Source organism: Nomascus leucogenys, unplaced genomic scaffold (assembly GCF_006542625.1).
Source record: "Nomascus leucogenys isolate Asia unplaced genomic scaffold, Asia_NLE_v1 001261F_44898_qpd_obj, whole genome shotgun sequence".
In the NCBI taxonomy this organism is placed as follows: domain Eukaryota; kingdom Metazoa; phylum Chordata; class Mammalia; order Primates; family Hylobatidae; genus Nomascus; species Nomascus leucogenys.
In genome coordinates, this window is record NW_022096461.1 from 1 (window position 1) to 24039 (window position 24039).

General features: G+C 43.6%; 1 protein-coding gene and 1 non-coding gene across 2 annotated transcripts; one reads left to right on the plus strand and one right to left on the minus strand.

The window, feature by feature from the left end:
* Positions 1–6151: 6151 nt before the first annotated feature.
* LOC115833936 lies at positions 6152–6213 on the minus strand. The gene has a single exon (XR_004029130.1). It is a non-coding gene; the product is annotated as a U7 small nuclear RNA (small nuclear RNA).
* A 1358-nt stretch (positions 6214–7571) lies between these two features.
* Positions 7572–23801, plus strand: LOC115833935 (transferrin receptor protein 1-like). Its single transcript, XM_030808754.1, has 11 exons — positions 7572–7628; positions 9434–9547; positions 10871–10969; positions 11334–11473; positions 13660–13817; positions 14827–14946; positions 16306–16391; positions 16603–16666; positions 20145–20386; positions 21893–22033; positions 23254–23801. Exons 3-11 carry the CDS (start codon positions 10916–10918, stop codon positions 23494–23496), a joined length of 1248 nt encoding a protein of 415 aa, XP_030664614.1. The 5' UTR covers positions 7572–7628; positions 9434–9547; positions 10871–10915; the 3' UTR covers positions 23497–23801.
* The last annotated feature ends 238 nt before the right edge of the window (positions 23802–24039 follow it).

Here is a 24039-nt window from a genome sequence, read left to right on the forward strand (position 1 = left end):
GTTTGTGTTTGCATATGTGTGTGATGTTTTAGGGATAGAGGGAAAGGGGTGCCAGGCTCTTGTGATGCCTAACATGTTCCAGCGGCTGAGAGGCCCCAGCAAAGAAGGTTCCAGGCTGCGTGCCAAGGAGCAGTCACAGATTCTTGAGGGCAGAATATAGGGCCAGTTGGTCCTGGTACCCTGAGTAAGGAGGCAGGCCAGCTGCTGCTTGGGCATATGGAATGTTCAGATCTGGGGAAGGTATAAGCTGGAGACCATCTGTTCTATCATGGGGCTAAAAAGATCAAAGCAAAGAACAACCTGGAGATGCAAATTTAAGGATAATTACTGGGGTATTAAATTCAATAAGGGAACGTGGAATTTAGGGAGGTAGCAAAGAGAGTAGATTAGGAGAACAAAGGCAGGTACGTTACCCCTGGAGAACCATTGTCTAAAATGTATCTGAATTATCTAGGGAGAAAGAAAGCCCTTTGGCCTTCTCCTGTCAGTAGCCGCACAGGTTCGTGAGTTGAGGACTTGGGCACTGCATTCTATGTATATCAATTTTACCTCCTGCCTCTCCTGATGCTCATGATAGTTCATGACCTGGCATTAAAGGAGCACTTACCTCTGTGCTGAGCAGAAACAAGTAATATCACAAGAGCAGGACAATAATATCAGTTCCATGAAACAGAGGAGTCAACTGAGGCTCAGAGCAGTGGAGTGATTTGTTCAGGCATCACATAGTGAGACAGCAGGAAACAAAATGAATGTGTTTCTCACGACCTGCTTCTAAATACTTAACCGCTTAATAGCGTGTGGTCTGCAAGCCCCCTGGCTGTCAGATGCCAGCAGAGTGCTGGCTGGGAAGGAGCTCTCTGCAGGGGGACTGAGAGGCAGGGACATGAGGAAGGCAGGGACATCTCATGGCTAGACTGGGACACTGGGTGGAAGTAGGACCTGTCAATCTCAAAGCTCCTTGTAATGCCAAGATTACCTGGCTCTCATTTTCTCTTAATTGAGCAGCAGAGGTTGCTCCAAGTTAGACAGTGACGTTGCCAGAGGTTGGTTGTGAATCTCTCTCCTTCCAGTGCCCTTGATGTCCTTTCAAAGGGTCAGAAATTCAGGGCCCCAATTCTCCGCTCCTATGTCCAGTAGCCTTATATTAAACTACTCCTTCCAATTTTGAGAACGCCAAAGAAAAAGTACCCCAAAATAACAGTAATTGTTTGCCTAACAGCAAATGATTGCTACAATTGATTCCCTGCTAAGCACTTTATATGCATTATTTCACCTAACTTCATATTGACTCCAGGAGATCTATTAAAGGTTAAATAATTTGTTCTAGATCAGCAGTCCTCAACCCATTTTGTACCAGGAACCAGTTTCATGGAAGACAATTTTCCATGGACTGTTGGAGTCGGGGGCAGTGGTTTCAGTATGATCAAACTCATTAACATTTATTGTGCACTGTATTTCTATTATTATTACATTGTAATATATAATGAAATAATTCTACAACTCAACATAATGTAGAATCAGTGGGAGCCCTGAGCTTGTTTACTTGCAACTAGACAGTGCCATCTGGGAGTGACGGGAAACAGTGACAGATCATCAGGCATTAGAGTCTCACAAGGAACACGCAACCTAGATCCTTCTCATGTGTAGTTCACAATAGGGTTCGTGCTCCTACGAGAATCTAATGTTGCCGCTGCTCTGACAGGTGGTGGAGCTCCGGGTAAGGTGAGTGATGGGGAGTGGCTGTAAATACAGATGAAGCTTTGCTGGCTCACCTGCTGCTCACCTCCTGCAATACCTGTCCAAGGCCTAGGGGTCGGGGATCCCTGTTCTAGATCACACTGATAGTAAGTGGCTAAGCAATAATTAGAGCCCAAACTGTCTGACATTATAGCTCATACTCTTTTCTACTTTATTGAAGTTGAAATAAAATAAACTGCACATATCCAAAGTATAAAATATGTCCTGGTGTATCTGTGAAACCAGCACCACAGTCAAGATGACTGCAGCCTTTACTCTTAACTACTAGGCAGCAGTTTCCACCTGTTGATCCTAGTTCTTAACCTGGAATCACTAGGTTAGTGTCAATCCCACCTTACATGATAAACAGTCAGATACTTGATGATGACCAACCTGTACTTCCTAAATCTCCTGTTCCTTGAGATAGACATCTTCATAAGTTCCTGCAAATGCATTTCATAGGACACAGTTGAATTTCTTTTAGCAGCTTGCTTACCCTCGTTTAGGGATTTTGCCCAGATCATGAATATTTGCATGGTTTTCCAGTCTGCCAAATGCCATGCAGCTTTTGCCACAAGGCGTATAGGCTGGAAGCAGGCCTGTAGGTGGCAGCCACAAGTGCTTCTAGCGAGGCCCAACTAGGCAGGTAGACCAGGGTGGCAAGGCCTCTGGGTTAGCCAGGCCTTTTCTAAATGCTCTTGTTCTGATAGGCTGATACTCTTCGAGCAATCCTTCAGTAAACCAGGCATAATCTTTCTTATTCTAAAAATAAGAAAGATGAACATAATGCCGTTTAATTGTATTTTTCTCCATTTTATATTTTTCTACGGAAGAAAAAATATTAGAAGGTAACTTTTCTGGCTCTCATTTTCTCTCATTTGAACAGCAGGGGTTGCCCCAAGTTAGACAGTGAGGTTGCCAGAGGTTGGTTGTAAATCTCTCTCCTTCCAGTGCTCTTTGATATTAGCACATCATACATTGTTCAGATGATAAATAAGAAATAAAATATTTTTCCTAACAAGAAATAGCCTATAAATAATCTTAGAAGAAATAAAATAAAACAACATTTTAGGCATATATTCTGTGGTTTACAAAGCAAACTTTTATTTTTGAGACAGTCTCAGTCTATTGCCCAGGCTCGAGTGCAGTGACACAATTACACAGTCACAGCTGACTGCAGCCTTGACCTTGCAAGCTGAAGCAATCCTCCCAGCTCAGCCCTCTGAGTAGCCAGGCTTACAGGCATGTGCTACCTCACCTGGCTAAAGTGGATGAAATCAGCGTGTGTTGATCATTTACTGTTAGGCAAACAGTGATTGATATTTGTGAGTACTTTGGTTTCTGTGGACTTCTTAACATTGGAAGGAGTAGTTTAATAAAAGGATACTAGGCCTAGGAGTGGAGAATTGGGTCCCTGAGTTTCTGGCTCTCATTTTCTCTCCTTTTGGCAAGTAGACCAAGCTGGTGAGGTCTGTGGGTTAGCCAGGCCTTCTCTGCATTCCCTTGTCTTGATGGGCTGACATTCTTCAAGCAATCCTTCAGTAAACCAGGTATAATCTTTCCGGTTCTCAAACAAGAAAGATTAATATAAAGCTGTTCAATTGTGTTTTTCCCCATTTCATATTTTTTTGGGAAGAAAAAATTCTCAAGTACCGTTCAACTTCTAATACTATTTTTTCCCTAAAAAATGTCTTATAATTTGTCTGACATGAGACTGGGCATGTATACAATCTTACTTGTTCTTCCAACAATACCGTATCATGGAGTAATGGGATTATATCTCATTTCAAAGATGAAAACATTGAAGCTTAGGGTAATTTAGCAACTTGCCAAATTTTTCGTGGCTGTCAAATGATAATATAACCACTATGATTTTTTAATTTTTATTATTATTTTTGTTTGAGATGGAGTCTCACTCTGTCACCAGGATGGAGTACAGTGGCACCATCTCAGCTCACTGCAACCTCTGCCTTCCGGGTTCAAGTGATTCTCCTGCCTCAGCCTCCCAAGTAGCTGGGACTACAGGTGTCTGCCACCACACCCGGCTAAGTTTTTGTATTTTTAGTAGAGATGGGGTTTCATTGTGTTAGCCAGGATAGTCTTGAACTCCTGACCTCATGATCTGCACACCTCGGCCTCCCAAAGTGCTGGGATTACAGGCGTGAGCCACTGCACCTGGCCAACCAGTCTGATTCTGTATTTGAAATTGGTTTCACTGTGTCTAGGACTTGGGAGGTAAATGGCAAGGAGAACAGGGAACAGTGGCTAAAATCCCTAGTCTATGGACTCTTTTGTTTAAATATCCACCTGTATATTACATCACACACACAAGTGTTTCCCATTTTTACAAAAATGTCTGATGAATGCATTTAATAATATAATTCATTTAATCATATAATAGGGCCATGATTGCATCATCACACTCCAGCCTGGGTGACAGAGAGACCTCGTCTCAAGGCTGCAGGGAGCCATGATTGCATCACCGCACTCCAGCCTGGGTGACAGAGAGACCTCGTCTCAAGGCTGCAGGGAGCCATGATTGCATCACCGCACTCCAGCCTGGGTGACAGAGAGACCTCGTCTCAAGGCTGCAGGGAGCCGTGATTGCATCACCGCACTCCAGCCTGGGTGACAGAGAGACCTCGTCTCAAGGCTGCAGGGAGTCGTGATTGCATCACCGCACTCCAGCCTGGGTGACAGAGTGAGACCTTGTCTCAAGGTATGTTTCATGTATGTTCTCTTTTTTCATTGATAAAGGCCCACACTTCCCAGAGAGAAAAACATACAGCCTTAAGGAATTTGGCTAGAAGTCTATTCAGGGCATATGATACGATAGAACAGGGATTCTGTAGAACGTGGAAGAAACTAGTCACTCTAGGAGTAGGTTAGATTCAGAGAAGTAGCAAGAATGTACTTAAAGCAGCAGATAACGAGATAAAATTGGGGTAAATCGGGGTAGGAATATGTTAGAAGCAAGGCGGGAACTGTAGTCACTGTTACCTCGATGGCGAAGCCAGAATGGGAGGCTCTTGCTCTTAGAATTCACGTGAGTACCAGAGCCTTGCGTTTTCTTGCAGGACACAGATTATCCTTATTTGGGTACCACCATGGACACCTATAAGGAACTGATTGAGAGGATTCCTGAGTTGAACAAAGTGGCACGAGCAGCTGCAGAGGTCGCTGGTCAGTTGGTGATTAAACTAACCCATGATGTTGAATTGAACCTGGACTCTGAGAGGTACAACAGCCAACTACTTTCCTTTGTGAGGGATCTGAACCAATACAGAGCAGACATAAAGGTGAGCACTGATTCCAGTTATGTTTTCATTGCTGAATGTCAAGTATTTTGAAGTGTGATGTGTTCCTGTGTGTTCCTGTTGGAAGGGTGATTGTAGCCATAGTACATTTTAAAGTGAATTGAGGTAGAATTGTATATAGAATTGGTAACTTGTTTGAGAGAAGTTGGGAGGCTGTGGATTAGGGACCTAGGACAGAGCTCAGCAAGTGTTTCAGAATCCAGAGCAGTGTCGGGTTTTCTGTCACTCATGTCTCCCAGGCAGCCCGTCAGTAGGACACGGAATATGAAGATCTCAGCAAGGAGTTGGGCTGTGTGCCTCTCGGACATGACACAGATGGAAAGACAGCACAGCTAGCAGGATTCTATCTCGTATTGATCTGCGCATCTAAAATTCAAATAGTCCATTAAATGAAACTGATAAACAGAGTGAGGTGGTGCATACCCGTAGCACCAACTACTTCTGCTGAGGCAGGAGGATTGCTGGAGCCCAGCCCAGGCAACATAGCAAAATCCCATCTCTAAATAAATTAATAAAACTGATATTAAGTAGCTTCCAGATGGTTTTATGGTACTAGGAGTTGACTTTTAACAGATCTCTTAATTGAAGTAAATCACTGATAACCAAATCTTTTTATATCTTTTTTATTTTTATTTTATTTTTTTGAGAGACGAAGTCTCGCTCTTGTCCCCCAGGCTGGCGTGCGATGACATGATCTCGGCTCACTGCAACCTCCACCTCCCGGGTTCCAGCGATTCTCCTGTCTCAGCTCCCCAGGTGGCTGGGATTACAGGCGTGTGCCACCATGCCCAGATAGTTATTGTGTTTTTAGTAGAGCCGGGGTTTTACCACGTTGGCCAGGCTGAAGTGCAGTGGCGAGATCTCAGCTCACTGCAAGCTGTGCCTCCTGGGTTCACGCCATTCTCCTGCCTAAGCCTCCCGAGTAGCTGGGACCACAGGCGCCCACCACCACGCCCAGCTAATTTTTTGTATTTTTAGTAGAGCCGGGGTTTTACCATGTTGGCCTGTCTTGGCTCCGAAAGTGCTGGAATTATAGGCGTGAGCCACTGCACCTGGCCAAATTTTAATTTTCTATTTATTTATTTATTTTATTTTTAATGGGCTTTCTGGCAAAAACGAGAAAGCATGCTAGACAAATTCTAAAAGAGCTGTAACACTTGTCCATAGAGTTTTACTATCTTTGCACATACATGCCTCTGTGCAAAGAATACATTTATCTTTTCCTTTTTGCAAGCTTCCTACAGTTACAGTGGTACCATAATTCTTTAGTCTTAAGTTATGGCATTTTCTACTTCATCTAGTTGATGGTTTTGTGTTTGTTTACTATACACCAGACCTTATGGATAAAGTGAGAGTATAGTCCACTGCACAAAAATGTAAGAACTAATATGCTGAGTGAAGAGAACTGTGGGAGATCGGACCAAGGAGCAGTTCTGCTTCAGGGTATTCAGATGCTTCACAAGTAGGTGAGAGCTGAAGCTACGCACTCTGTTCAGCACAGTATTACTATCTTAGATTTTATAGTAGATCTCCTGGAAGCTGCTCATTTCCCCTACAACTACCCTAAGCAGATACATTGTGTTATGATGAGGCTCTTGAAGGAGTGCTTTGTAGTGAGTAAAGAAGCTTTGAAGTTATAAGATTTGGGGCACAGTTTTTTTTCTTTTGTGTTATTCTGATCAGTCTAGAAGTTTTGGGTCACAGTTCATTTATCTGAACTATGACGGATAATATTTTGCTTTCAAAACAATTTGTTTAATCCTTGAGTTACACGTTTATTTTAAATTAAACTTAAGTTCATTTAAAAGATATTTTCTCCTCCAGGCTGCTGAATGAAAATTCCTATGTCCCTCGTGAGGCTGGATCTCAAAAAGATGAAAATCTTGCGTTGTATGTTGAAAATCAGTTTCGTGAATTTAAACTCAGCAGAGTCTGGCGTGATCAATATTTTGTTAAGATTCAGGTCAAAGACAGGTATGTTGAAAGATGGTAAACTTATTTTTATACAAGTAGCTATTTTCAGGTGTGCTAAGTATAGCAAAGAGTTTTTGTTATTGCTTTTTTTTTGAAACAGGGTCTCGCTCTGTTGCCCAGGCTGGAGTGAAGTGGCACAATCTCTGCTCACTGCAGCCTCTGCCTTCTGGGTTCAAGTGATTCTCCTGCTTTAGCCTCCAGAGCAGCTGGGATTACAGGCGCACGCCACCACGCCCAGCTAATTTTTGTATTTTTAGTAGAGGTGGGGTGGTCTCGAACTTTTGACCTCAGGTGATCCGCCTGCCTCCGGAAGTGCTGGGATTATAGGCGTGAGCCACCGCATGTGGCCCAAAGGCTTTTAAAGTAAAAATCAAGCTTAAGATTTAGAGGTAAATTTCCTCAAGCCAAATAATGCTAGACATACTAAATGTAAGCTATTGTGTTTTTTGGAAGATGACCTCAGGCTTATTTTAACTTAATCTTTTTAACAGCGCTCAGAACTCGGTGATCATAGTTGATAAGAACAAAAACGGTAGACTTGTTTACCTGGTGGAGAATCCTGGGAGTTATGTGGCATATAGTAAGGCTGCAACAGTTACTGTAAGTAAGACAAAACAGTGCATGAGACTCTTCTCTATTGAATCATTCAAAACTCATCTTTTCTGTTCTTAGGAATTATAAATTTCCTTGTAAAATGTAAATGATCATGAGGTATTTTGGTTTTCAACCCTCTAATGACACAGTCAACATGCATTGTCTTCTCTCTCTAATCACTTTCCCCATGTCCTGCTTATTTTTTCTTTATAGTATTGCTAGCAGCTGACATTATGTATGCCTTTGTTTCTATTAGAATGTGAGCCAGATGAAGAACCATGGGTTAGTTCTATTTACTGCCATGTCGCAGAGCTTTGGAGAATGGCTGACATACATAGTAGTATTTGCTAAACAAATGCTTATCCTCCCTGTGGGGGCAGATGTAAATATCCATCTTGGCTGGGGCCTAGTCTTAGCTTGATTCGTTAATGCTTGATCTTTTTCTGTTTTTGTTTTGAGACAGGGTGTCACTCTGTTGCCCTAGCTGGAGTGCAGTGGCGTGAGCTTGGCTCACTGCAACCTCCACCACCACCCAGGCTCAAGTGAGCCTCCCGAGTAGCTGAGACGTCCAGCTAATTTTTATTTTTTATTTATTTTTTATTTTTATTTTTTGGTAGAGACAGGGTTTTGCCATGTTGGCCAGGCTGGTCTTGAATTGAAACTCCTGGGCTCAAGCGATTCACCACCCTCGGCCTCCCAAAGTGCTGGGATTACAGGAGTAAGCTGCTGCACTTAGCCCTTGATCTTTTTAAATTTAGGCAAATACAGTCAAATTAACACAGAAATAGAGAACAGATAGATGGAATAATTTTCAGCTTAAAAATCACATTTGTGGCTGGGCGTGGTGGCTCACGCCCATAATCCCAGCACTTTGGGAGTCCAAGGTGGGCAGAACACCTGAGGTCAGAGACCAGCCTGGCCAACATGGTGAACTCTACTAAAAATACAAAAATTAGCCAGGTGTGGTGGTGGGTGCCTGTAATCCCAGCTACTTGGGAGGCTGGGGCAGGAGAATCGCTTGAAGCCAGGAGGTGGAGGTTGCAGTGAGCGGAGATTGCGCCATTGCACTCCAGCCTGAGCAACAAGAGCGAAATTCCATCTCAAAAAAAAAAATCGCATTTGTAAGTCAGGTGTATCTCTAGTGGATGCCTTTTGGGGCAGGTGCCGTTCTATGTTGACTCCTTGCCTTTCTGGATACTTGTGCTTTATCCCTTTGCCTGGCTGCCTATAAGCCAGGAGTTTAGAGATGGGTAGATTGTTCTGTTAAAGAACATTGAAGATTTTTGTTCAACTTCAAGCTTTCTGTATTGAGGTGCTTGGTTGTTAGTGTCAGTTTGTAGCTGTTCATCTGGACTCTTACTAGCTTAGGAACATAATGACACATCTAAAGTTGGTGTGTGCAAGTCACTTTGTTGTAATAGATGGTGTTTTAATTTTGGGACAGATTTATGATGAGACCTTTCAGTTAAAACCTATTTCTATGATGTCCTCAAGGCTAAGATTGTTCCAGGCCTCCAGTCCCATGACCAGCCTACATAGGCCTCTTTAATCTAAATGCCCTTCAGATGAAAGGCAGCATGGGATGAAAGCATGAAAGACATAGGAGGCCAAAAATCTTGATTTTATTCCAATAGCTCTGACCTAAAAGTTGTAAAGTTTTTTAGAACTCATGTCTTTTTTAGGCCTTGGCCTCCTTTTATTACTTACTTGGGTTGCCTGTCTTAGGTTTGATCTATAAAACTCTTCTGTCTCAAGATTTTAGAGCTGTTCCGACACCATAATGCTCATTAAATCTAATGTCTTTGTTCTAGGGTAAACTGGTCCATGCTAATTTTGGTACTAAAAAAGATTTTGAGGATTTAGACACTCCTGTGAATGGATCTATAGTGATTGTCAGAGCAGGGAAAATCACCTTTGCAGAAAAGGTGAGTATGAGTTATTATAATATTAAATACAGTACTTTGGTATCTTCTCTTCAGGTAAGTGATATTTCTTATTAATATTCTTATATTCTGAAAACCAACAATCTTAAACTCTCATACCAGATACTACAATTTATTAAAATGCTCAACAAATGAAGTTAAGTTCCACTTACCCAATCAGAAGTGCTTAAGTGAAAGCTATTTCTCTGTATAACTCAGTTTTATGCATATACAGAATTCATCTAAAAGCATGTTTTATAAAAAGGAAAATTAATAGCCAAACATACACAAGGAACTAGAGTGGAACATATCAAAAGACAGTGGTGATTTCTGCATTTTTAAAAAAGTGGCAGGGCTCACACCTGTAATCCCAACACTTTGGGAGGCTGAGGTGGGAGGACTGCTTGAGCCCTGGAGATTGTGAGATGTGACTTATGCCACTCCAGCCTGAGTGACAGAGTAAGACTCAAAAAAGTGGTTGTCTTAGATGGGGTTTTTGTTATTTTTCTTTTCTTTTTTTTTTTTTTGAGACGGAGTCTCTGTCACCCTGGCTGGAGTGCAGTGGCGTGATCTCAGCTCACTGCAACCTCCGCCTCCCGGGTTCAAGTGATGCTCCTGCCTCAGCCTTCCGAGTAGCTGGGATTACAGGTGCCCACCACCATGCTTGGCTAATTTTTGCATTTTTAGTAGAGACAGGGTTTCACCATGTTGGCCTGGCTGGTCTTGAACTCCTGACCTCAGGTGATCCACCTGACTCGGCCTCCCAAATTGCTGGGATTACCGGCGTGAGCCACCACTCCTGGCCTTTGTTATTCTTTTTTTTTTTTTTTTTTTTTTTTTTTGAGAGGGAGTTTTGCTCTTTCATCCAGGCTGGAGTGCAGTGGCGCAATTTCGGCTCACTGTAACCTCTGCCTTATGGTTTCAAGCGATTCTCCTGCCTCAGCCTCCCCAATAGCTGGGAATACAGGCGCCAGCCACTGCGCCCAGCTAATTTTTGTATTTTTAGTAGAGACAGGGTTTCACCATGTTGGCCAGGCTGGTCTCGAACTCCCTGACCTCGTGATCCCCCTGCCTCAGCCTTGCAAGGTGTTGGGATTACAGGCGTGAGCCACCACTCCCGGCCCATTGTTATTCTTATTTTGCAAACAAGCGAGTTAATTTTTCAGGAAACAATTAACAAATTACCAGATAAACAATTTGAAATATTTGGAAGTATTAAAAGTTTAGTCCTCTGTAACCATTTGGCCTTTAGCATAATGTCCAGGATGTATTCTCATTTCGTATAATTAGATCTTCATTTTCCGAGCTTTGTATGTTTTCTTTTAGGTTGCAAATGCTGAAAGCTTAAATGCAATTGGTGTCTTGATATACATGGACCAGACTAAATTTCCCATTGTTAACTCAGAACTTTCATTCTTTGGACATGTGAGTTATTTCTTGAGTAAATCACCGTTTTGAGTTCTTTGAATTGTTCTTGGATTCCTGTATTAGCAGAAATAGCACTGTGTCTTCCTTAAATGCTCTTTTTTCTGGGAGGGTGTTAGCAGTAAGCAAGAAGATAGGTTACGTTGACTTTGAGGCTTTATTATTTGTTGCTAAAAGTACTTTGTCAATAGTGCCTTGAATTGAGAATTTCCATGTGCCATGAAAACAGGATTGACATTGCAGAGCCACTCAGATTTTTGAGGCTTCAAGTAAGGCTGGGCTGCAGCCTTATACCAAATCTGAATCTTACAGAGAACTTTTGAGGAAGTCTGTGATGGGGTGAATTGCTCTTTTGTTTTCCTAGGCTCATCTGGGGACAGGTGACCCTTACACACCTGGATTCCCTTCCTTCAATCACACCCAGTTTCCACCATCTCGGTCATCAGGATTGCCTAATATACCCGTCCAGACAATCTCCAGAGCTGCTGCAGAAAAGCTGTTTGGGTAAGTTTTTATTTGAAAGCGGTCTTGCATAGTGAGGTTTTATGATTAGGGAAGAATGGTAATATGTTGATTAAAATGTTAAACATGATTATAATTTTCCACATTTGGGAATTTGGAGGATGGTTAGCTGTTACCTTGGTACAGATAAAAATGAATTTTTCTCTATAAAGAGATCTTAATAATGGACTTTGGACTTATAAACGCAGGAGAATAAGGAGACTTATAAACCTAGTGAATTCCTTGTGCAAGATTCCTGGCATAGCTTCTGCTCAACTACTTCTGTGCTGAAGCACGATGCCTATGGCAACCCATTCAGTTAGTGGAGAGAATCTGTTAGAATTCATATTGGGATAAAATCCTATTCCCTGAAACATCCATTTGTCTGGATTTTTCTCCTAAGCAATACGGTGTGATTCCAGTTACCTTGTCTACAGATTGAGAAGCCTCGCTTCTCATGATGGTCTCCAGAGAAACCATTTGTGGTCATGGCCCGCTCCTCTCGATATCCTCCCTGTAGTTAGTGTCTCTTTTTAAAAAACAGAGCCCAGTTCCATTAGAGTCCGTAGCATTAATTTTGATTTGGATGTGGATATATTTATCATTTCCTGTTATTATAGGATGGAGATCTAGTTTCAGACCTTTATGAAAGCATTTATCTCCTGTATGACATAGGCTCTCTGATCCTGTTTCTTTAACATAATTGGATAGTGAAAATATATTCTACTTGATAGTCTCAAATGAAGAACATCAGTATATAAGGAGTATATGAAATACCATGACTGTTGATCATGCTGAGAGGCCTTTAGCATAGGGGAGTGTGTAACATACCATGACTATTGATAATGCTAAGAGGCATTTAGCATGGGAAGGAGTGCATAACATACCATGACTATTGATCATGCTAAGAGGCATTAAACATGGGAAGGAGTGCGTAACGTACAATGACTATTGGTAATGCTAAGAGGCATTTAGCATGGGAAGGAGTGCGTAACATACCATGACTATTGATCATGCTAAGAGGCATTTAACATGGGAAGGAGTGTGTAACATACTATGACTATTGATAATGCTAAGAGGCATTTAGCATGGGAAAGAGTGTGTAACATACTATGACTGTTGATAACGCTAAGAGGCATTTAGCATAGGTGATTTTTGTTGACTCATTCTACCTACCACCTGCAAGTCGTAACCAACCTGTGAAGCCAGCGTCCCATCTTATCCTTATGTAGTAGGGGAGTAATAATGTTTCAACCTATATTTATGTAAGTAAGCCCCCTTAGGAGCAGCTATTACTTGGGTAACACAGAGGAATTAGATAGGGGAAGCACAGGATTTTTTTTGTTTTTTTTGACAGTCTCACTCTGTTGCCCAGGCTGGAGTGCAGTGGTGCGATCCTGGCTCACTGCAACCTTCACCTTCTGGGTTCAACGAATTCTGCCTCAGCCTTCCAAAGTGCTGGGATGACAGGCGTGAGCCACCGCACCCAGCTGAGGAATATTTTTTATAACTGAGCTAAGAATGTGTACTATCCTTGTTAGTGGTGACAGTTGGGAAACAAAAATGTATTAATATTCTTTTATATATTAGAAGAACTTCATTTTGAGTCCACCTTGGTGTGTATTCCAAATATAAACTACGTAACTATGTCTGGCAGAAAGGCATAGTTAGAGAAGTGTTTTAAAATATTGCTTAATTAATGGTTTTCAATTGGCTGCCTACAGATCAAAGTAAGACGCAAATGGTTCACCACTAGAGAGGAAGTTTTTTTGTTTTTGTTTTGTTTTGTTTTGTTTTTTTGAAACAGGAATTGTGCTCTGCCACCCAGGCTGGAGTGCAGTGGCATGATCTCGGCTCACTGCAGCCTCCGCCTCCCAGGTTCAAGCGATTCTCCTCCTCATCCTCCTTAGTAGCTGGGATTACAGGCGCACGCCACCATGCCCAGTTAATTTTTGTATTTTTAGTAGAGTCGGGGTTTCACCATGTTGGTCAGGCTGGTCTTGAACTCCTGACCTTGTGATCCACCTGCCTCGGCCTCCCAAAGTGCTGGGATTACAGGGGTGAGCCACTGCACCGGGCCGAGAGTAAGTTTTGTTTATATGTCCTCTTAATCTAGAACTTCACTGGACAGAAGTAAACCTTGGGCAAGGAACAATAACTCAGAACTTACGCCTGCTTTCTGATTCTAGGAATATGGAAGGAGACTGTCCCTCTGACTGGAAAACAGACTCTACATGTAGGATGGTAACCTCAGAAAGCAAGAGTGTGAAGCTCACTGTGAGCAATGTGCTGAAAGAGATAAAAATTCTTAACATCTTTGGAGTTATTAAAGGCTTTGTAGAACCAGGTAAAGACCCCCCCCCCGCCCCTGCTTTTGTTTGTTTTCTTTGCTGTTCTGAAGGATGTGGCTAGAGAAGGAGGGAGGGTAGGAATGCTGGCGTGGCTTGGTTTTATGAAGTGCTCAATCTTGTCTGTCCTAAAGTGAATTGTTTATGTGTCAGTTTCTTTTTTTTTTTTTTTTTTTTTTGAGAAGGAGTTTCACTCTTGTTGCCCAGGCTGGAGTGCAGTGGCGTGATCTCGGCTCACTGCAACTTCTGCCTTCCAGGTTCAAGCCATTCTGCCTCAGCCTCCCCAGTAGCTGGGATTATAGGCATGTGCCACCACGCCTGGCTAATTTTGTATTTTTAGTAGAGACAGGATTTCTCCATGTTGGTCAGGCTCCATGAGGTCAGAGCTTCTGACTTCAGGTGATCTGCCTGCCTCAGCCTCCCAAAGTACTGGGATTACAGGCGTGAGCCACCGCGCCCAGCCTATGTGTCAGTTTTATTGGGAGGTAATAAGGCCCTAGGAAATTCTTGTTAAAAATTGACCATTATGACTAGAAAATCTATTCTAAGTTATTGACTAGACCAGTGATAAGCAAATTTCTTAAGGGGGCAGATAATAAACCTTTTGCAGGCTATCCAGTCTCTCTTTTAGCTGTTCAACTCTGTGGGAGCAAGAAAACAGGCAGACTGTACGTAGTGAATGGGCACGTGGGCTGTAGTTTGCCGGTCCCTGGAGTTAACTTTAAATGCAATAAAATAGCCAACACTTACTAAGAAATAAGTCCTTAGACTTAAGTAGTCAGTAAATATTAATTAGTAGTATAGGAAAAAAGTAGCTCTACTAGTAAGGTAAAATTAATATTCTCATGTGAATTTTTAATTCCCAGAGTTTTTAGTCAGATTTGAAGTAAGGCTCTTTTATCCTTAATACATATACTGCATTTTTACCTTTCTACTGATGTGCTAATTCTAGAAAAGTTTAGAAGCTGATTATGTAAGTTCTTTCTTCCTCTTTTTTCTTTTTTAAAGATCACTATGTTGTAGTTGGGGCCCAGAGAGATGCATGGGGCCCTGGAGCTGCAAAATCCGGTGTAGGCACAGCTCTCCTATTGAAACTTGCCCAGATGTTCTCAGATATGGTCTTAAAAGGTGGAGTACAAATTTTGATTCCTTTGAATATTGGCGCACTACATACAGTTCTAGATGTTATACTGTGCTTTGCTCACTTTGCCTACATTCCTGTGGTTCTCTCATGCTAGACTCTAGTTCTTAAATACAAGGCAGATTGTCTTTTGTTGTAGCTGCCTTTTCCTTTGAAAGAGCTTTCCATAAAGTGTCTTAACTGTGCTAGAAATCACCAGTTTCTTTGAGACAGTGGAGTTATTGAGCCCTAGTGCTTAGTTTGGTGGATCCAGAGTGATAAGGCGGATCATAGTCCCTAAGCAATCTATTTGAAAGCAGTAGCATACCTCTCTACTCATGTACTGAGGCCTAACAGCTATTGAAATTTTATTCTGTTTATTCATTTATTTATTTTTTGAGACAGAGTTTCACTCCGTTGCCCAGGCTGGAGTGCAGTGGTGTGATCTCAGCTCACTGCAACCTCTGCCTCCCGACTTAAAGCAATTCTCCTGCCTCAGCCTCCTGAGTAGCTGGGATTACAGGCACCCACCACCACGCCCAGCTAATTTTTGTATTTTTACTAGAGACGGGGTTTCGTCATGTTGGCCAGGCTGGTCTGACCTCAAGTGGTTCACCCGCCTCAGCCTCCCAAAATGCTGCTAGTGAGCCACCATGCCCCGCCTCTTTTATTTTTGAGGCTTTCTGTCCTACTTGCCACTCTTTCACACTCCTACCCACCCACACATTCAAAATCACGTCACATTCTTGAATCTTTGGGTCATAGGGCAAACTGCAATGCTTAACTTTAATACAGAGTACATTAATGGAGAAAAAGATACACTGAGGGAAGTGGGCAGGGTGGAGGGCAGTGTGATACATGTAACCCCAAAAGGTGTTGTCACAAATGTAGTTTCTCTGCAGACTCTTCCTGTAACTTAAATTTGTGAATTTTTATTTTATTTTAGAATTATTTTTTAAAAATCCAGTGTTTGGATTTACCTCTGAAGATTTTTCTCAAGATGTGCATCATCATGCTTACACTGTTTTCAGTGATCTCTGGGTCCAGAAGTTAAGGAACTCCAAGAATGAGATTGTAAAAGGGTGACTACTGGCCCCTGCTATGTACTCGAAATCTTATTTGCAGATCTGCTGTCTTGCTCTTTATAGGTTACTTTAAAAAAATTATTCCTATTCTTTTATTCTTTTACCTGGGGTCTCAAAAAAAGATTTTGTTACTCTTTTTTTTTCTTTTTTGGCTCAGAAAAAAAAGATTTTGGAATCTGCTATCTTGGAATTAGACCTTCTGATTCATCTTAAGTGGGATACCTTCTATCCTTGTCTGTGTATAACCTTTCCTAAGGTAAAGCTAACTTTCTTCTCTTTCAGATGGGTTTCAGCCCAGCAGAAGCATTATCTTTGCCAGTTGGAGTGCTGGAGACTTTGGATCGGTTGGTGCCACTGAATGGCTAGAGGTATTCTTTATCATCCATTCCCCTATTGGACACCTGAGCTTGTGGGCTTAGGCTGTCATCCAGAAATGATGTTTTTATAGGTTTGATTTTTACCATTTTTGCCTTTGCGTTTAGTCTCAATAGAGTCCAGAATTGAAAATGAATCCCTAATGCTACTGTATGTGATAAATAAACAGATTTATACTTATTAGTGTTTTCCCTTCTCTTCTAGGGATACCTTTCGTCCTTGCATTTAAAGGCTTTCACTTATATTAATCTGGATAAAGCAGTTCTTGGTAAGTATCCCTTTCATTAGCTGTTTATGAATTCAGGTAAACTTTTTTTTTTTTTTTGAGATAGAGTTTTGCTCTTGTCGCCCAGGCTGGAGTGCAATGGCACGATCTCGGCTCACTGCAACCTCTGTCTCCCAGATTCAAGCGATTCTCCTGCCTTAGCCTCCTGAGTAGCTGGGATTACAGGTGCTCACTACCATGCCCAGCTAATTTTTTGTATTTTTAGTAGAGACAGGGCTTCACTATGTTGGCCAGGATGGTCTCGAACTCCTGACCTCAGGCGATCCACCTGCCTCGGCCTGGGATTACAGACATGGGCCTGGCCAGGTAAACTACTTTGAAGTGGAAGAAAGCTTTTTTTTTTTTTTTTTTTTGAGACAGGGTCTCACTCTATTGCCCAGGCTGGAGTGCAGTGGCACAATCTTGGCTCACTGCAGCCTTGACCTCCTGAGCTCAGGTGATCCTCCCACTTCAGCCACCTGGCTAACTTTTTTTGTAGAGATGGGGTTTTGCCATGTTGCCCAGGCTGGTCTCAAACTCCTGAGTTCAAGCATTCTACTTCAGCTCCCAAAATGCTGTGGCTACAGGCATGAGCCATCGCCCTCAGCCTGTATCTTAACCTTCCTTTAAATAGTCGGTCAAGTTACACAGTGAGCATGATTGCCTTGTCTAGAGCAGTGGGTAGTTCTCAATGTGGCCCCCAGATCAGTAGCATCAGGAACTGTTACAAATGCAAACTTTCAGGTCCACCTCAGACCTTTGAGTCAGAAATGGGAGTGTTGGTCTAAAAACTGGGCTTTTTGGGCTGGGCGCGGTAGTGCACGCCTGTAATCTCAGCACTTGGGAGGCCAAGGCAGGCGGATCACCCAAGGTCAGGAGTTCAAGACCAGCCTGGCCAACATGGTGAAACCCCGTCTCTACTAAAAATACAAAAATTAGCCGGGCGTGGTGGCAAGCACCTGTAACCCAGCTACTCAGGAGGCTGAGGCAGGAGAATCGCTTGAACCTGGGAGGCAGAGATTGCAGTGAGCTGAGATGTAGCCACTGCATTCCAGCTTGGGTGACAGAGCAAGACCCTGTCTCAGAAAAAAAAAAAAAGAAGTTATACAAATGTAATTATTGCATGTTCCTTCATTATCATTTTTAACATAGACGTGTTAATCTCAATTAGCTTAATTAGCATTTGAGTTTATTGCTAAAACTTCTTTATGAGTTTTAATAATGAGGCTTGGCTGAGTGTGGTGGGTCATACCTGTAATCTCAGCATTTGGGAGGCCAAGGCGGCTGGATCACTTGAGGTCAGGAGTTCAAGACCACCCTGGCCAACATGGTTAAACCCCATCTCTACTAAAAATACAAAAAAATTAGCTGGGCATCGTGGCACATGCCTATAATCCCAGCTGCTCAGGAGGCTGAGGTGGAAGAATTGCTTGAACCCGGGGGGGCAGAGGTTGCAGTGAGCCGAGATCGCGCCATTGCACTCTAGCCTGGGCAACAGAGCAAGACTGTCTAACAACAACAAAAAATCTGAGGCTGAATTTCTTGAGCGAGTGAGCAGTGGCTATCTATTGGACAGTCCAGCTGAACTGTATTTTCATCAGACTGGGTGCAGTAACTCACATCTATAATTCTGGCACATTGGGTGGCTGAGGTGGGCAGATCACTTGAGGCCAGGAGTGACACCAGCCTGAGTAACGTGCCTAGACTATAGCTCTACAAAAAATGTTTTAAATTAAGCTGGCCCAGTGGCATGCATCTGTAGTCCCAGCTCCTTGGGAGGCTGAGGCAGGGGGTCACTTGAGCCAGGAGCTCAAGGCTGCTGGGAGTCATGATTGCATCACCGCACTCTAGCCTGGGTGACAGAGTGACCTCGTGTCAAGGCTGCTGGGAGTCATGATAGCATCACCGCACTCTAGCCTGGGTGACAGAGTGAGGCCTCGTCTCAAGGCTGCAGGGAGTCTTGATTGCATCACCACACGCTAGCCTGGGTGACAGAGTGACCTCGTCTCAAGGCTGCTGGGAGCCATGATTGCATCACCACACTCTAGCCTGGGTGACAGAGTGACCTCGTCTCAAGGCTGCAGGGAGCCGTGATTGCATCACCACACTCTAGCCTGGGTGACAGAGTGAGGCCTCGTCTCAAGGCTGCAGGGAGCCGTGATTGCATCACTGCACTCTAGCCTGGGTGACAGAGTGACCTCGTCTCAAGGCTGCAGGGAGCCGTGATTGCATCACCGCACTCTAGCCTGGGTGACAGAGTGACCTCAAGTGAGGGCCTGTCTCAAGGCTGCAGGGAGGCCGTAGCCGTGATTGCATCACTCACTCTAGCCTGGGTGACAGAGTGACCTCGTCTCAAGGCTGCAGGGAGCCGTGATTGCATCACCGCACTCTAGCCTGGGTGACAGAGTGACCTCATCTCAAGGCTGCAGGGAGCCGTGATTGCATCACCACACTCTAGCCTGGGTGACAGAGTGAGGCCTCGTCTCAAGGCTGCAGGGAGCGTGATTGCATCACGCACTCTAGCCTGGGTGACAGAGTGACCTCGTCTCAAGGCTGCAGGGAGCCGTGATTGCATCACCACACTCTAGCCTGGGTGACAGAGTGACCTCATCTCAAGGCTGCAGGGAGCCGTGATTGCATCACCACACTCTAGCCTGGGTGACAGAGTGAGGCCTCGTCTCAAGGCTGCAGGGAGCCGTGATTGCATCACCACACTCTAGCCTGGGTGACAGAGTGACCTCGTCTCAAGGCTGCTGGGAGCCGTGATTGCATCACCGCACTCTAGCCTGGGTGACAGAGTGAGGCCTCGTCTCAAGGCTGCAGGGAGCCTTGATTGCATCACCACACTCTAGCCTGGGTGACAGAGTGACCTCGTCTCAAGGCTGCAGGGAGCCATGATTGCATCACCACACTCTAGCCTGGGTGACAGAGGAGCCTCGTCTCAAGGCTGCAGGGAGCCTGATTGCATCACCACACTGCTAGCCTGGGTTGACAGAGAGACCTCGTCTCAAGGCTGCAGGGAGTCGTGATTGCATCACCGCACTCCAGCCTGGGTGACAGAGAGACCTCGTCTCAAGGCTGCAGGGAGTCGTGATTGCATCACCGCACTCCAGCCTGGGTGACAGAGTGAGACCTTGTCTCAAGGTATGTTTCATGTATGTTCTCTTTTTTCATTGATAAAGGCCCACACTTCCCAGAGAGAAAAACATACAGCCTTAAGGAATTTGGCTAGAAGTTATTCAGGGCATATGATACGATAGAACAGGGATTCTGTAGAACGTGGAAGAAACTAGTCACTCTAGGAGTAGGTTAGATTCAGAGAAGTAGCAAGAATGTACTTAAAGCAGCAGATAACGAGATAAAATTGGGGTAAATCGGGGTAGGAATATGTTAGAAGCAAGGCGGGAACTGTAGTCACTGTTACCTCGATGGCGAAGCCAGAATGTGAGGCTCTTGCTCTTAGAATTCACGTGAGTACCAGAGCCTTGCGTTTTCTTGCAGGACACAGATTATCCTTATTTGGGTACCACCATGGACACCTATAAGGAACTGATTGAGAGGATTCCTGAGTTGAACAAAGTGGCACGAGCAGCTGCAGAAGTCGCTGGTCAGTTGGTGATTAAACTAACCCATGATGTTGAATTGAACCTGGACTCTGAGAGGTACAACAGCCAACTACTTTCCTTTGTGAGGGATCTGAACCAATACAGAGCAGACATAAAGGTGAGCACTGATTCCAATTATGTTTTCATTGCTGAATGTCAAGTATTTTGAAGTGTGAGTGTTCCTGTGTGTTCCTGTTGGAAGGGTGATTGTAGCCATAGTACATTTTAAAGTGAATTGAGGTAGAATTGTATATAGAATTGGTAACTTGTTTGAGAGAAGTTGGGAGGCTGTGGATTAGGGACCTAGGACAGAGCTCAGCAAGTGTTTCAGAATCCAGAGCAGTGTCGGGTTTTCTGTCACTCATGTCTCCCAGGCAGCCCGTCAGTAGGACACGGAATATGAAGATCTCAGCAAGGAGTTGGGCTGTGTGCCTCTCGGATGTGACACAGATGGAAAGACAGCACAGCTAGCAGGATTCTATCTCGTATTGATCTGCGCATCTAAAATTCAAATAGTCCATTAAATGAAGATAAACAGAGTGAGGTGGTGCATACCCGTAGCACCAACTATTTCTGCTGAGGCAGGAGGATTGCTGGAGCCCAGCCCAGGCAACATAGCAAAATCCCATCTCTAAATAAATTAATAAAACTGATATTAAGTAGCTTCCAGATGGTTTTATGGTACTAGGAGTTGATTTTTAACAGATCTCTTAATTGAAGTAAATCACTGATAACCAAATCTTTTTATATCTTTTTTATTTTTATTTTATTTTTTTGAGAGACGAAGTCTCGCTCTTGTCCCCCAGGCTGGGGTGCGATGACATGATCTCGGCTCACTGCAACCTCCACCTCCCGGGTTCAAGCAATTCTCCTGTCTCAGCTTCCCAGGTGGCTGGGATTACAGGCGTGTGCCACCATGCCCAGATAGTTATTGTGTTTTTAGTAGAGCCGGGATTTTACCACGTTGGCCAGGCTGAAGTGCAGTGGCGAGATCTCAGCTCACTGCAAGCTGTGCCTCCTGGGTTCACGCCATTCTCCTGCCTAAGCCTCCCGAGTAGCTGGGACCACAGGTGCCCACCACCACGCCCAGCTAATTTTTTGTATTTTTAGTAGAGCCGGGGTTTTACCATATTGGCCATGCTGGTCTTGAACTCCTGACCTCAGGTGATCCGCCCACCTCGGCCTCCCAAAGTGCTGGGATTATAGGCATGAGCCACCGCGCCCGGCCTCTTATGTCTTTCTTGAAACTAATTGTAGCTGTTGAAAATGGAACTTACCAGATGGAAATAACTGGATCCTGAAGTACATTGAACCAAAATGTTCTCCCCTATAGGGACGTTTTCCCCCAAAAGGAGAACTGAACGGGAAACAATATAGTACATAGGAGTATATAATTATGTTCAATTTCTTAATGAGAATGGTTTTCTTACATGCTGGGCTCAAATATGAGCGTATTTCACAGTCCATAGAGCTTGGAACCCCTGAGCAAGGTGCTTTCGGAGTCTTGAGCTTATCTGCGAGTTCCTTTTATCAGAATCTTACTTAACACATGTTAAATTAGAAAGGCATACAAAAGAATGTCCTTAGAAATAAAACTTCTCATAGTGAATAATGTCTGTTTCAGGAAATGGGCCTGAGTTTACAGTGGCTGTATTCTGCTCGTGGAGACTTTTTCCGTGCTACTTCCAGACTAACAACAGATTTCGGGAATGCTGAGAAAACAGACAGATTTGTCATGAAGAAACTCAATGATCGTGTCATGAGAGTAAGTGAACTTTTGGGAAAGGAGGAACTAAAGTATGTGTAAAATAATTGATAAATCTTACACTTCTGCAAAGTGGACAAACTCTAGGAGTCTAGAATTCCTTTAAGAAGGGAGCATTAATGGTTTAGCTGTCATTTTCTGTTTCTGCTGTCTAATTCAGACCTTAGTCAAACCTAGTCTTTTTGGAAGAGACTTGCTGTAAACCTTCCATGTATGCTCCAATGGGGAAAAGAATCTGAACACATTTAAAGTTTTCATTTGTAAAATCAATCAGTTTCCTTTAAAAATTTTTTTTTTTTTTTTTTTTTTTTTTGAGACAGAATTTCACTGTTGTTGCCCAAGCTGGAGTGCAGTGGCACAATCTCAGCTCACCGCACCCTCCGCCTCCCGGGTTCAAGTGATTCTCCTGCCTCAGCCTCCTGAGTAGCTGTGATTACAGGTGCCCACCACCACGCCCGGCTCATTTTTTGTATTTTTAGTAGAAACGGAGTTTCACCATGTTAGCCAGGCCGGTCTCGAACTCCCAACCTCAGGTGATCCACCTGCCTCAGCCTTCCAAAGTGCTGGTATTACAGGCGTGAACCACTGTGCCCAGCCTCCTTTAGAATTTTAACCTTAGAAGATTAGCATTAGCCTGGTTCTCAGCATTCTTTTTTCCTTACTCTGCTATAGAAAGTCTGATCAGTTGGCTGGGTACAGTGGCTCATGCCTGTAATTCCAGTACTTTGGGAGGCTGAGGTGAGCGGATCACCTGAGGTTGGGAGTTGAAGACCAGCCTGACCAACATGGAGAAACCCCATCTCTACTAAAAATACAAAATTAGCTGGGCGTGGTGGTGCATGCCTGTAATTCCAGCTGCTCAGGAGGCTGAGGCAGGAGAGGAGGTTGCAGTGAGCTGAGATTGCGCCATTGTACTCCAGCCTGGGCAACAAGAGCGAAACTCTGTCTCAAAAAAAAAAAAAAAAAAAAAGCTGGGCACGGTGGCTCACGCCTGTAATCCCAGCATGAATCGCTTGAACTCGGGAGGTGGAGGGTACCGGTGAGCCGAGATCGCGCCGTTGCACTCCAGTCTGGGCAACAAGAGCGAAACTCTGTCTCAAAAAAAAATAAAAGTCTGATCAGCATTCTTAAATTTGGGACATTTTACATTTGAAGTGAACAGTTGTTTTACTACAAAAGTCACAGGGCTGTGCAAATTGCCTTGTGTGTTGTTTTCGTAGGTGGAGTATCACTTCCTCTCTCCCTACGTATCTCCAAAAGAGTCTCCTTTCCGTCATGTCTTCTGGGGCTCCGGCTCTCACACGCTGTCAGCTTTACTGGAGAACTTGAAACTGCGTAAACAAAATAACGGTGCTTTTAATGAAACGCTGTTCAGAAACCAGTTGGCTCTAGCTACTTGGACTATTCAGGGAGCTGCAAATGCCCTCTCTGGTGACGTTTGGGACATTGACAATGAGTTTTAAATGTGATACCCATAGCTTCCATCAGAACAGCAGGGTAGTCTGGTTTCTAGACTTGTGCTGATTGTGCTAAATGTTCAGTAGGGCTACAAAACCTGATGTTAGAATTCCATCCCATCATCTTGGTACTACTAGATGTCTTTAGGCAGCAGCTTTTAATACAGGGTAGATAACCTGTACTTCAAGTTAAAGTGAATAACCACTTAAAAAATGTCCATGATGGAATATTCCCCTATCTCTAGAATTTTAAGTGCTTTGTAATGGGAACTGCCTCTTTCCTGTTGTTGTTAACGAAAATGTCAGAAACCAGTTATGTGCATGATCTCTCTGACTCCTAAGGGCTGGTCTCTGCTGAAGGTTGTAAGTGGTTGCTTACTTCGAGTGATCCTCCAACTTCATTTGATGCTAAATAGGAGATACTGGGTTGAAAGACCTTTTCCAAATGAGATCTAAGCCTTTCCATAAGGAATGTAGCTGGTGTCCTTATTCCTGAAAGAAACAGTTAACTTTCAGAAGAGATGGGCTTGTTTTCTTGCCAATGAGGTC